Below are 13,944 nucleotides of genomic sequence, written 5' to 3'. Positions count from 1 at the left end.
ATCACCCAAAGACCCTGGCCTTCAAACTAGACTCAAGTGACTGAGTGGAACTGAGTGGCCTTTCTTGAGTAGGACATGAATATGTTCTATGTGGGGGAAGAAAGGTATGCAGAGATATTTGGTGGCCAAAGGGGCAGACTGCGTCAGATATGGTTAGCTGTCCCCTAAAATGTGTATCCCTCTTATGTAGTATGTTAATGGGAATCAGTTGCCTACCTCCTCCTTGTGCTTCTAGATGCGGCCATGTGCCCAGTTCTTGTCAATGGAATAGAAGAAGTGACTTAGGTCACTGCCAGGCTTTTAAGAAACAGATGCACTGGACTGTTAATGAGGAATAAACTTACATTGTGTGAAGACACTTAAATAGTCAAGTTTCAGAACACATAGCACTACTCTAATATATTCAGTGAGCTAAAATCAAGAAGTAGAAATATAAACATGACCTGGAGAAGGCTAGTGATAACATAATAGGAACAGAGTGTGTAAGTTCAGGAGCAGTAGGAGCAACTAAATTGCCAGGAATACTAAGCAGAAAACTCTGACCTTGATGTGATATTCATCCATAAATTCAAACATTATGTGTCCACCAGATACCATATGCCTTGCTAGCAAGTGAGGATAAAATTAACACATTACACTTACTTTTAGGAGTTTAGGAAGACACATTAAATCTGTATTCTGCTAAGTCCAAGAGGCACCCAGTGTAATAAGGCAATGATTAGGTATGTGAGGATGCTAAAACTGATGTAAGGCTACCAGAAATCAACCATATATATTCCACAAGTATTTCACAATTTTGCCTAAGGCCAGGTCTGCTTCTCCACTTCCACTAAGGTGGTCCCCTATCTCTTTTAAATAAATATAGGAACTCTCCAGTTTTGAGATATATCATATTCAGACTGTGAGATATGTTCTTTTTCAGGAGCTTTGTGCAATTTGTTTTCTGTCATTTAAGATAGCAATAAAGATTCCTGTTGAATTAATTAATTAACTTATTTATTTATTTATTTTAAAGACTTATTTATTCATTCATTCAGAGAGAGCAAAGAGAGAGGCAGAGACACAGGTGGAGGGAGAAGCAGGCTCCATGCACGGAACCCGATGTGGGACTCGATCCCGGGTCTCCAGGATCACACCCCAGGCTGCAGGCAGCACTAAACCGCTGCGCCACCAGGGCTGCCCTCCTGTTGAATTTATAAGACTGCATATAATCCAGTGATATAATCAATAAGAAAAGTTTTAAAAATGGAACCCATTATACAAATTTAAGTTGATTTTATTATTATGTTTATAGTCAAAAGAGAGGGAGCCAATACATAAATACAAAGAAGGTGTTAATATTATTAAGAAGGCAGAGCAGAGAGAAAGTGGAGATTAACAGAAACACTGAAGTAGAAATGAAGACAACTGAGAACAATGCCATCCACAACTAATACTTTCTTTGACAGAGTAAAATATGATGTCATATATATAGAAAATAAGAAGGAGAGGAAAAGTTTGGACTGTGTTATAGAATCAACAAAAGAACAAAATGATCAAGTAGCACTGAAGGCCAAATTGAAGCTAGAAAGGATATCCTTATAAAGGCCCAGGTAAAATGGGTTCTATAAATCTTTCCAGAAATACCCTGTTGTTATTAGATATATATCCATTTATTTATTCATACACTGATTACATATGGCATCATTGATTTTTTCAACTAAAGCCCCTGCAATAGATTGAACTGTATCTCTCCAAAATTTGTATGTTGAAGCCCTAACTCCTACTTGACTGCATTTGGAGTATGGAATTAAGATTAAATGAGGTCGGGCAGCCCTGGTGGCTCAGCGGTTTAGCACTGCCTTCAGCCCAGGGCCTGATCCTGGAGACCCCGGATCGAGTCCCACATTGGGCTCCCTGCATGGAGCCTACTTCTCCCTCTGCCTTTGTCTCTGTCTCTCTCTGTGTGTGTATCTCTTATGAATAAATAAATACAATCTTTAAATAAAAAGATTAAATGAGGTCATACTCATGAGGTCCTAATCTGAAAGGTTTAGTGTTCTTATAAGAAGAGACACCTCTTTGAGGAACCTCCACACAGTTTTCCAGAGTGGCTGCACCAGTCCACATTCCCACCAACAGTGCAAGAGGGTTCCCCTTTCTCCACATCCTCTCCAACATTTGTTGTTTCCTGTCTTGTTAATTTTCACCATTCTCACTAGTGTGAGGTGGTATCTCATTGTGGTTTTGATTTGTATTTCCCTGATGGCCAGTGATGCAGAACATTTTCTCATGTGCTTGTTGGCCATGTCGATGTCTTCCTTTGTGAAATTTCTGTTCATGTCTTTTGCCCATTTCATCATTGGATTGTTTGTTTCTTTGCTGTGGAGTTTAAGTTCTTTATACTAGCCCTTTATCTGATATGTCATTTGCAAATATCTTCTCCCATTCTGTAGGTTGTCTTTTAGTTTTGTTGACTATTTCTTTAGCTGTGCAGAAGAGAACTGCCCTACGACCCAGCAATTGCACTGCTGGGGATTTACCCAAAGATACAGATGCAGTGAAACGGCAGGACACCTGCACCCCCAATGTTTATAGCAGCAATGTCCACAATAGCCAAACTCTGGAAGGAGCCTTGGTGTCCATCGAAAGATGAACGGATAAAGAAGATGTGGTTTATGTATACAATGGAATATTACTCAGCCATTAGGAACGACAAATACCCACCATTTGCTTCGACGTGGATGGAACTGGAGGGTATTATGCTGAGTGAAATGAGTCAATCGGAGAAGGACAAACATTATATGGTCTCATTCATTTGGGGAATATAAGAAATAGTGAAAGGGAATAAAGGGAAAAGGAGAGAAAATGAGTGGGAAATATCAGAGAGGGAGACAGAACATGAGAGACTCCTAACTCTGGGAAGTGAACAAGGGGTAGTGGAAGGGGAGGTGGGCGGGGAGATGGGGTGACGGGGTGATGGGCACTGAGGGGGCACTTGACAGGATGAGCACTGGGTGTTATGCTATATGTTGGCAAATCAAACTCCAATAAAAAATATACCAAAAAAAAAAAAAAAAAAAAGAAGAGACACCAAAGCTTGCGCTCACATGCTCTCTCTCTCTCTGCCATGTGAAGACACAGTGAAAAGGCAGCTATCTGCAAGCTAGGAAGGAAGCTCTCACCAGGTACCAATTTGGCTGGCACCCCAATCTTACACTTCCCAGCCTCCAGAACTGAGAGAAAATTTCTGTTGTTTATGTCACCCAGTTTATAATATTTATTATGGTAGCCCAAATTAAGGTAGCCCTCATTTTATTTATTTATTTATTTATTTATTTATTTATTTATTTATTTTTTTAGCCCTCATTTTAAAAACAATTCTTTTTGTATTGACCTCTTTTATATCTTAAAATGGAATGTATTAAAAATGTAACTTACATATACACTTTCAAAAAAAATCAACGAATTGTCTTAATTGTAGTATAAACAAGAATTAATGGAACATGACCTAACATATGCATTTCAATTCATAAGTGCTCAAATATGACAACTCTTGAAAACATTAAGTATGCTCACACTCCCTTATGTAAATAAGTTTGGAGTTTTAAAATGTAAGAAGATCATCAGCCACTCTATACAAGAAAACCAAGAAAATAAATGAGCTACTGTATACTTCATCACAGTGTAATACTACACCATACATTTTTAACAAAGTATAATCACTTATAATACACTTGTATTTCTATAATATATGATGTATCTCAAAACAATGTAAAGGTACCTTGTGTTTATGTAGAATTAAAATGGTTCTAATGATTATGAACATGTTTTTCACCTCCATTATGGTAAGACAACTGAAAGCCATGTGGGACTTAAGAATTCCTCATTGTTTGGAACTGTCCCACTACTGTAGAATATCTAGCAGACCTGATCGTTAAATATCAAGAGTACCTCTTCTAAATGACTATTATAATGGTACCTGTTACTGTCTAAAATGCCACTGTGAGAGTCCAGGCCAGTCTCCACCGAGAACCCATATACTAAATGAATGCCTATTATACCGCCATATGGAACCATGTACATGGGAGAGAAGAAGCCAATGACTCGGGGGCAGTAATGGTACAACAGAAAAGAAATGAAGCGAAGAGAATACAAGAATTTATGAGAACAGCTGGTTATAATGCACCTAGGGCAAAGAGAGTTGAGTTTGGCCAAAAGAATAGATAATGAGTAACGCCTGGGTGGCTCAGTGGTTTAGTGCCTGCCTTCGGCCTAGGGCATGATCCTGGAGACCCGGGATTGAGTCCCATGTTGGGCTCCCTGCATGGAGCCTGCTTCTCCCTCTGCCTGTGTCTCTGCCTCTCTGTCTCTCATGAATAAAAAAACAAAATCTTTTAAAAATAAAGGATAATGACTGAACAACTACAAATTTTAAAAAGGGAGGAAGCAGATACAATAGATAAGAAGGAAAAATAGAAAAGGATGTTAAAAAGCCATTATCCCTTAGTACCTACTCTCTACTCAAATAAGACTGGTAGTTTCTCTTTTCTCTTAGGACACTGTATCTAGTCCAAATCCCAAGACTTTTTCACATTACTTTTCTTCTCTTGCTTATATAAAATATATTTCTCAACAGAATTCAGGCAAAAGTTCCACTTTTCCAGAATTCTTTTTGCAGTCACTCTTACCTTTGAGTTTTTTCCTTATAGAAATCCTAGTGTTCTACTGCCTGAATATTCATTAACTAGCTACTATGTGCCTATAAGAAGATCCTTTATTCTTTCCATACAGAAGATAGCAGTGTTCAAGGCTATATATGCATTTCTATGAAAATCTACCCCTTGAATAAAAAAATAATCCTGTGAGTTTACTTACCACCTACTGCCTTACAAGGTTGGAATGAATGATCAACTTCTATCCTAACCCTAAAAGAATCAAGAGATGAGAGTGGGAGAGAATAAAAGATGGGCGGAAGCTCAGTTCTTTTAAAGAATTCCTTTGGAAAGGAGGATTATAAATATAAACACCTATCTTTAAATGGACCAGCCAACACAGAGCTGGATTCTATTCACTTTAGGTTAAAGATTAGTGTCCTATAAGCTTTATACCTGTCTCTCCATTCTATATTCTTTTATATTTGGTTTACTTGTTTTCTCTTAATAATCCACTCACATGGGACACCTTAGTGAAGCAGTTGGTTAAGTGTCTAACTCTTGGTTTGGGCTCACAACCTGGGCATCATGCTCAGTGCAGAGTCTGCTTGAGATTCCTTCTCCCTCTTCCTCTGCCCCTTCCTCTTGTTCTCTTTTTCTAAATAAATCTTTAAAAAAAATCCACTCACACAATACACATATATTAGGAACCCACACCATATATCAGATAATATGGTAGGTACTAGCAATTATCAATTAAGCAAGATCAACAAGGTCCCTATCATTCGGAACTTAGATTAGTAAAACAAGCAGGTTTTATTTTATTTTCCTTAAGATTTTAATTTTTTAAAAAGATTTTATTTATTTGAGATAGAGAACATAAGCATGAGTGGAGGGAGGGACAGAGGGAGAAACAGGCTCTCCACTGAGTAAGAAGCCAGATGACAGGCTTGGATTCCAGGACCCTGGAATCATGACCTGAGCTGAAGACAGACACTTAACCGACTGAGCCACCCAGGTATCCCTTAAATTTATTTTAGATAGAGTGTGAGCAAGTAGGTGGAGGAGCAGAGGCGAAAGGAGAGAGAATCTGAGGCAGACTCCCCACACAAGACCACCAGACCATGACCTGAGCAGAAACCAAGAGTGAGATGCTTAACTGACTGAGCCACCCAAGTGCCACCTTCTTTTTTTTTTAAGATTTTATAAACAAGAAGATTTTTTAAAAGATGAAAATAAATATATGATTATAAATTGTAAAGCATAACTTGACAGAAACATACAAAGACAGGCTTATCCCTTAGGTAGACCAACTAGTGGCTTCCCTGACAGACAAGGACTATCATGCTTTTTGATCTATGTGTGTGCATACCCACATATATATTACACACATCAGTATGCCTATATGTATGTGTGTGTATTTGAAAACATTCCACATAATAGGATAGGTCTGCCCCAGGTGAATTATGCCAAGCAGCAGCCCTAAACGAGGGCACAACCAAATACAAACACTATATGAGGGACAGTTCCACCAATTCAAATGCTATATTCATAGTCCATACTAGTGGTTCTCAAATGCCAATCCTTGGGGGGATGGCAAGAGAGCTGCATCAGAATCACCTGGAAACTTATTAAAAATTTAAAAATATAAATAAATAAATAAATAAATAAATAAATAAATAAATAAATAAATAAGAATTTCCAGTCCCCATTCTCAACAATTTTTTTTTTTTTAACAATTTCAATTTAGTACCTGGAATGCATTTTTATAAAGTTCCACCTAGATGATTCTGACACTGTTAGATTTGCACCCTTAGTCATATAGAGCCTTGATTCATTACATAACTGTTCCATATTTCTTATATCATGCTCAAAGCATGGCAAAGTACTCAAACTATGCTGTTTAGTGTCATTAAATGCAAAATAAATTGTTTTCAATTAAATAAGCAAAGGTATTAAAAGTAAAACTATGTTTTTTTGTGTTGTTTTTTTTCTCAAATATAGTGACACTCCTTATCAAAATTTCACTTAGCAACAGAAAAGACGACCTCTGAGGTGATGCTTCTTAAAATGGAGGACACAAACTACTAGTGTATGGCAGATAATTTAATATGGTACCCAAACTAATTTTAGATGATACACAAGATTATTTTACATGGCACATGGACATATGCTAAATAACACTGAGTTACAAAGGAAAAGATGTATTATCTTTTCAATTTTCTTTCAGTCAGAAATCCTCAGTAAGCTATTGGTATGTCTCCTATACTTCTCTATCACTCCTTATCTCATTTTAAGAAATAGAGAACATGCCTCAGAGCCTTTGGAAAACAACCATTATCTAGTCAGAACTTAGTAACACTGTTCTCTTTTCACTGTATCCTTTAGGGCTATCATCCATCTAAGGCATGGGATACTGATATTTCATTTATAGTAGTGAGAAAAAAGGTGAATTTAAAGAAAATAGCATAAACTGCATACAGATTTTGTAAAAATTGTGAGGATGCTCTAAGAATGAAGTTTAGAAACAGTACTGTGCAAAGTATTACTAAAATTAACAATCAATGCCTTTGTCTATGTATCTCTCTCTCACATACACACATATACATACACAAACACATTCAGTAAGTAATTATGTAAATAATCAAAAGCCACAAATAATTATAGGAAGACATTCAATGAAAAGTCTATTCTACCACTTGACAATGTAGCCAAAATAATGATATTCCATGATGTGACAATTATTGTTTGTACATTTTCTTGACTAAATGATTATGATAATCTCTTACCATACCTGTAAGAAACATACATATGCTTTTATGTGAGAGCCAAGACAATTAACATTCCGCAATTTATACTACATACCTTATAATCCTTGGGTCGGTAGCAGCCAAGATGAGAATGCTCTGAAAAAGGATGCACAAAAGAATTAAATTATACATACTTCGTATCAAAAAGAAGATTTGGTTTTATCTTTGGTTTTTGCTACTATCATTCTGTTTCTATGATTATAATTTCACACAGCAGTTTTCAGAAAGATCTAAAAAATCCCTCAACAATGCCACATAAGTAAAGATGATATGCAACAAGTTAAAACTATATCTGTTCTTCAGCAATTAGGTGATTTCACAAATACTATTTTCATTAGAGTTGGAGATATCAGACTATAGACTGGAGATATCAGAATATATACAATCAACAATTGGTTGTTGCCAAACCAATTCACCTACATGAAATGGATAATCTTAAATTGATAAACCAGTTTATGAAGAAATATAATTTGAATATATAGATTTGATAGATATTGCCAAACTGCATATATTCCTATTCTTGGAGTCCACACTAGGGTCAAGTGAGTATAACGGAAAAAAAACCAGCTTTATAGTGTGGTGACATAGGGGTACAGACCTTTTTGACAAACAGATTTGTATTACAGTCCAATCCCTAGCACCTCCTGTATAACCTTGGGCTCATTATTTAACCTTTCTCAGATTCCTCATCTGTCTCACGAACCTCTTTCATAAGTTCTTTTAAATATTATATGAAATATTACATGTGAGGCAATAAAATAAATGTTAGCTACTATTACTAACGTCATCATCAACATTGCTGCTCCCAAGTTCTAAGTCAAACAAGCCTACGTGCAATTTCCAATTCCACCACTTATTAAATGTATTACTTTGGACAAGTTATACAACTAATCTGTGTTTCATTCCTTAAATTAAAAGTATGAAGACAATGCCTACTTTGCCTCAGAGAGTCATAGTAATTAAATTATACAATTTATGAAAAGTTCCTAGCATAGTATCTGTAACAAAGTTGATTATAAAACTATTCTAACTTTCTCCTGGGATAAGGACCACTATATTGCAGATGCAGATTTGGGGTTTTACTCGTTAGTTAAAGGAGTCAATATTTAAGTATTATAATCTCTGTATATTAACATTCAAGCAAATCAGAACCATGGTTTGCAATTCTACTTCCTTATACATTCTAGTCAAAGCATTCTAACATCCTATAGTTTATTTTCCCAAACCACCTTAATCAAAAAGAAAAATGACTGTATAGAGACATAGGATATTCTATATTCAATTAATTAATTTTCTTTTATAGCACAAGATTTTGTTTGTTGTGCAAAAGTCCTGAACCATTACAGAGAAAGCTGAAACATTAATGTTTTTCACACAAGGCCAACTTCACCATTTAATTCAGTAGACTCAACTTACTTCAAGTGCTTTTCAAAATTAAAAATAAAAATAAATCCCAGATCAACTCCTCTTCTATAAAGTCTAATAATATATAGTATGGCCACAGTAGCAGAAATAAAAGAATGATAAGGAAATAATGAACCTAATTCTCCACACATGCTAACTTTGAAAATTAAGGTAATAATTTCTATACTTGGTATATATTCTTTCTGGCAGCTAATGTAATATTAAAAGCATCAGTATATTAAAACACCAGTATGTCTTCTGCTTTCCACAATCCATTTATAGACTTACTCTAACAGGGACAGATTTATAATTTTCTTTTATTTTTAGAAATCTAGCTGTTACTGAGGTTCCCCCAATGTTTGCACTTAATCACCCTTACCAATAATTACTCACTAACAATATTCTAAAAGCAGGAGATAAAGGAGATAAAAGTCATGGCCCATGCTCATTAAATGCTCATAATTTACTTTGATTAAGTTATGCAAAGTTGAATAACAGCAGCATAAAACAAGAGGCTAAGTCAGAATGGTACAGGCAATTAATGCTATTTTTAAAAGTCATATCAGAAATTAATCTCTCAAGGTTGAATCTCTCAAGAAAAAAACTTCCTAGAGGAGGAGAAAGCTGACCTAGGCCTTAATGAATGGGTCACACTTAAAAGTATGAAGAAAAATTAGAGATAATTCAGATAGTGCTTGACTTTACTTCTTTAAACCTCAGGTTCCTTCACCTATAAAATGGAGATAAATAATAGTATCTAAAATTCTTGATTATTTTAAGTGACAATGAAATATTAGTACTTAGAATAGAGGCCAGCAGAAACACATTCATAAATGTTAGCTATTACTTGGTTCTCTAATAACCTCATGAAATAGGCGTCATGTACCAAATATTTGTATCCTTTCAAAATTTGTATGTTGAAGCCCTGGCCCTCAACAGGCTCAATTATGACTCAGTCCTAAAGGACCAATCTGACTTTAACCAAGAAGGACTTAAGGGGCTTTCATTTAAAGCTTAGCATCCCTGTAACAGCTCATTCTTTCTATTAAAGAAATTCTTGAGCCCCATTCTGATGATTATAGCCAATATGTGTTCCCTATCAGTCAATCCCTATTTTGGCAAACTTTATAGTACCCTACCTCAAAGGGTACTACCATTTTCTTTTTTTCATAATTTCAAGAAATTGATCCCCATTCTGGTAGTAAGTGCAAAGCATCCCTGCTGATAAATGTGTGTACCTATGAACCTTCAAAGAGCATGCCCCTGGACTCCTTTATCAGTATTTACCCTATTGTTATCCTAATATACACATAACATTGTAAGGCTGGCCTCTGTTCTCCTGTGAATTTATGGGCCATTCAGCCATGTGTTTGCTATTTGCCAGTCCCTATAACTGGAAGCAAAGCTAAGATGTCCAGCTTTATAAAATAAAACCACAGTTGAGCATCTCTCAGGAGATCCTACCTTCTAAAAAGGAAAGACATATAACATGTGTTTTCTAGATGTTTTCTATCTCTTGCTCATTTGTGACACCTTCACCAGAAACTATTTACTCTGACTTCTGATGTTTTCTTCTTTCTTATTTCTATCACTGTCTGAAGTCTCAGCAGCAAAAGTCTCCGACTTTCCCTCTCACTATTTTTTTATTGTTTGAAGTCTAGCAAATAGCACACTTATCAGTGACTGGAAGAGTGATGATCAAGAAAAATTATAAATTATTGTCTAATAAGTACATGAAAAAACATTCAATGCCATTACTCATATGTAAATTAAAATTGCAGTGAGACAGGACTGCCTACTCACTAGAATGGTTAAAATAAAGGCAACAACAAGGCACGCCTGGGTGGCTCAGCGGTTAAGCATCTGCCTTCAGTCCAGGGCGTGATCCTGGAGACCCGGGATCGAGTCCCATGTCAGGCTTCCTGCATGGAGCCTGCTTCTCACTCTGCCTGTGTCTCTGCCGTTCTCTCTCCCTCTCTGCCCCCCGTCCCTGTATCTCTCATAAATAAATAAATAAAATCTTAAAAAATAGTAATAATAAAGTGGCTTTACCATTAAAAAAAAATAAAGGCAACAACAAGTGCTGTCAAAGATGTGGAAAAACTAGACCATCATATACTGCTGGTGGAAATGTAAAATGGTACAGCCATGTTGGAAAACAGTGGCAATTTCTTAAAAAGTCAAACATAAATTTACCATATGAACTAGCAATTCACTCTTACCTATCTATTCATAAGAAATAATAACATGTATCTATGCGAAGACTTCAATGCAAATGCTCAAAGTAACATCATTTATAATGGCCAAAAAGTGGAAATAATATAGGGGCTCAGGGTGGGAATACAGATTTACTGCAAATGAGTATGAGGAAACTCTTTCGGATGATAAAAATACTCTAAGAATGGATTGCGGTGATTTTACAACTGTGCAAATTTATTTAAAATCCTTCAGTTGTGTACGCAAAGCAGGTGAAATTTATGATATATAAATTATAGGTTACTAATGTTCTTAAGAATGCTTAATAAATAATAAAGAAATGAAGAAACTAAAAGATGAATTCCTAAAAATGACATAGCTCTGCTGCTCACTGCTCTATGAGATGAGGAAGCATACATTTAAATAAAAGCTGAAACAAATAAAATATTTTGCTAACAAATATATTTATGATGACTATGCTATTTTACTCAGAAGAGTTTAATGTTGCTATTTATTGCTCTCTACTCAAGTTATGACATAGGAGGATTTGGAATGTAATTTCCAACTTATTTTACTTTACAAACAACCACCAAACAAAGAGATTAGTGGAAACTCATAAAAGAATCTTCAAATGAAGGGAATAAGAGAAGTTTCCAGAATCGAACATCTTTTCATATTCTAAGGAAATAAAAAGGGGCCCAGATGATAACCTCAATTTTCTCCTCAAAAACACCAATGGTTGGCTAAAGCTTACAAACATTCTTGTAGCGGAAGACATGCTGGATCTTTTTAAAAGGACTACACATATTACAATTGGAATGATACACTATGGAAATTCCAGATAAAGAAATTGTGCTCGAAAAATTTATCTTAAAAAAATATACCTAAGTGGAAGTAGAGAAAGTAGGAGGAGGTTGGTGAGGGTAAGGAGGTTGGGCCAGGAAGCGTTGGACCCCAGACTGACCAGGGCTGTTCTGTAACTCTCCAACAAGACACTCAGCCTGTCCAGGCCTCTGTCATTTTTCTTGATCAAATATAGTTAAATTCATCCTCATGCAATTATAATGATGACTAAAATAGTCAATAGTGATGAAATGGTATCCTATAAAAACTGAAGAATTTTTAGGCAAGATAATTTGGCAAGAAAAGTTTTAAGAATTTCCAATTAAGTAAAATAATCACTAGTGAAAATTCACTATCATAAGAGATTCTTTTTTTTTTTTAGGTTATTTATTTATTTATTTATTCATGAGAAAGAGAGAGGTAGAGACACAGGCAGAGGGAGAAGCAGGCTCCATACAGGGAGCCTGATGTGGGACTCCATCCTGGGTCTCCAGGATCACACCCCAGGCTGAAGGCGGCACTAAACCGCTGAGCCACCCGGGCCGTCCTCATAAGAGATTCTATAAGAAATTCCCATATGTATTTCAATAGTTGATGAGACCCCAAAACACAACCATCCAATTGCTAGACAGGAAAAATAAAAGGGAGTTAAAAGAACAAGGACATTCAAAGTACAAAAATGAGATGGAAAAGCAAGTAATAAATGTACAAAGAATAATGGAATTTTAAAAAATCACTACTTGGAAAACAGTAATAAATTGTTTCAAGCAAGAATCATCAATGTGTGTATGCTAAAGGGGTCAAAGTGAAGGAGTAACAGGATATAATAGTCTCAAAGTATCTCCTTATTAATTACAAAGGGAAGAAATAGCATTTTTATGATGGAGAAGCCTAGCAGACCCCATCTTAATTAAGTGAGCAAATGAATATCACCAGTAACAAAGCAGTATCACATACTTCCTGACATGTTGCACTGAGAGTAAACATCACATTTGTTATATTCTGGAGGGGAGAGGGAGTGGAAATGAATCATCTAAATCTAATCATGAGGGGAAAAAAAAAATCAAACAAACCCAAATTGAGGGACATTCTACCAAATAACTGGCCTGTACTCTTCAAAATTATTAATGTCAAACACAAAGAAAGTTTAAGGACTGAGCATTCTAAGGAAAACTGAAGAGACACGGTAACCGAAGGCCATGCATTATGTGGAATTTCTTTTGCTATAAAGATATTATGAGGACAAGCAGCAAAGTTAGAGTTAGGTCTATAGATTAGTTATTATTATTACATCATTGTCAATTTCCTGCTTTTCATAATTATATCACATAATATCTACATTAGTCTCTGGCTGCCATAAAAAAATATCATATAGACTGGGGGGCCTATACACCAGACATTTATTTCTCACAGTTCTGGAGGCTGGAAGTCTGAAATCCAGGTGCCAGTGCAGGCAGGTTGTGGGGAGGGGTCTAGTTCTGGTTTGAAGATGGCTACCTTCTGCTTGTGTCCTCACAAGGCAGAGACAGAAAGCAAGATCTCTGGTTTCTCTTCTCTTAAGGGCACTGATCCTATCATGAGGGCCCCACCCTCTAACCTTATCTAAACCTAATTACCTTCCAAAGGCCCCATTTCCAAATACTAACACATTTTATGTTAGAGCTTCAACATAAGGATTTTGGAGGGACACAATTCTGTCCAATAGCAATGTCCTTGTCAAAAAAAAAAAAAAAGTTTATACACAAACATACATACAGAGTTGGAGGTGGGGGAGGAGATAAAGAGGGAACAGCAAATAAACAGTTCTGCTAGTAAATATATAATAATCATCAAGAGAAATCAGACACTTCCGTTCATCCCAAAAACATCTTCCGAAGAAACATCTATATTGAAGTTATTTTCGATTTTCTTGTTCTTAAACCTTATTTTCCACATCCATAAATTTCTTCCAAGAGGGGAAACAGCGTATAACATCTGTTCCTAATTTCATATAATTTGCTATTGTGTTATAAAAGACTTATTGATTACCACATCTATCTCCCTACTAATGCTAAAAA

The 13,944-nt window shown here is 35.9% G+C and overlaps 1 protein-coding gene across 7 annotated transcripts in view; it reads right to left on the bottom strand.

The window, feature by feature from the left end:
* SPATA6 (spermatogenesis associated 6) overlaps positions 1-13,944 on the bottom strand; it is a 143,065-nt gene that overhangs the window by 58,174 nt on the left and 70,947 nt on the right. For all 7 annotated transcript variants that reach the window (XM_025991876.2, XM_025991878.2, XM_072724056.1 and 4 more), the window contains one exon: positions 7,500-7,540. In XM_025991876.2, the coding sequence (XP_025847661.2) occupies positions 7,500-7,540 (41 nt within the window). The remainder of the gene's footprint in view (positions 1-7,499; positions 7,541-13,944) is intronic.

This window comes from Vulpes vulpes, chromosome 10, assembly GCF_048418805.1.
Source record: "Vulpes vulpes isolate BD-2025 chromosome 10, VulVul3, whole genome shotgun sequence".
In the NCBI taxonomy this organism is placed as follows: domain Eukaryota; kingdom Metazoa; phylum Chordata; class Mammalia; order Carnivora; family Canidae; genus Vulpes; species Vulpes vulpes.
This window is presented reverse-complemented; position numbering and strand designations above follow the sequence as displayed.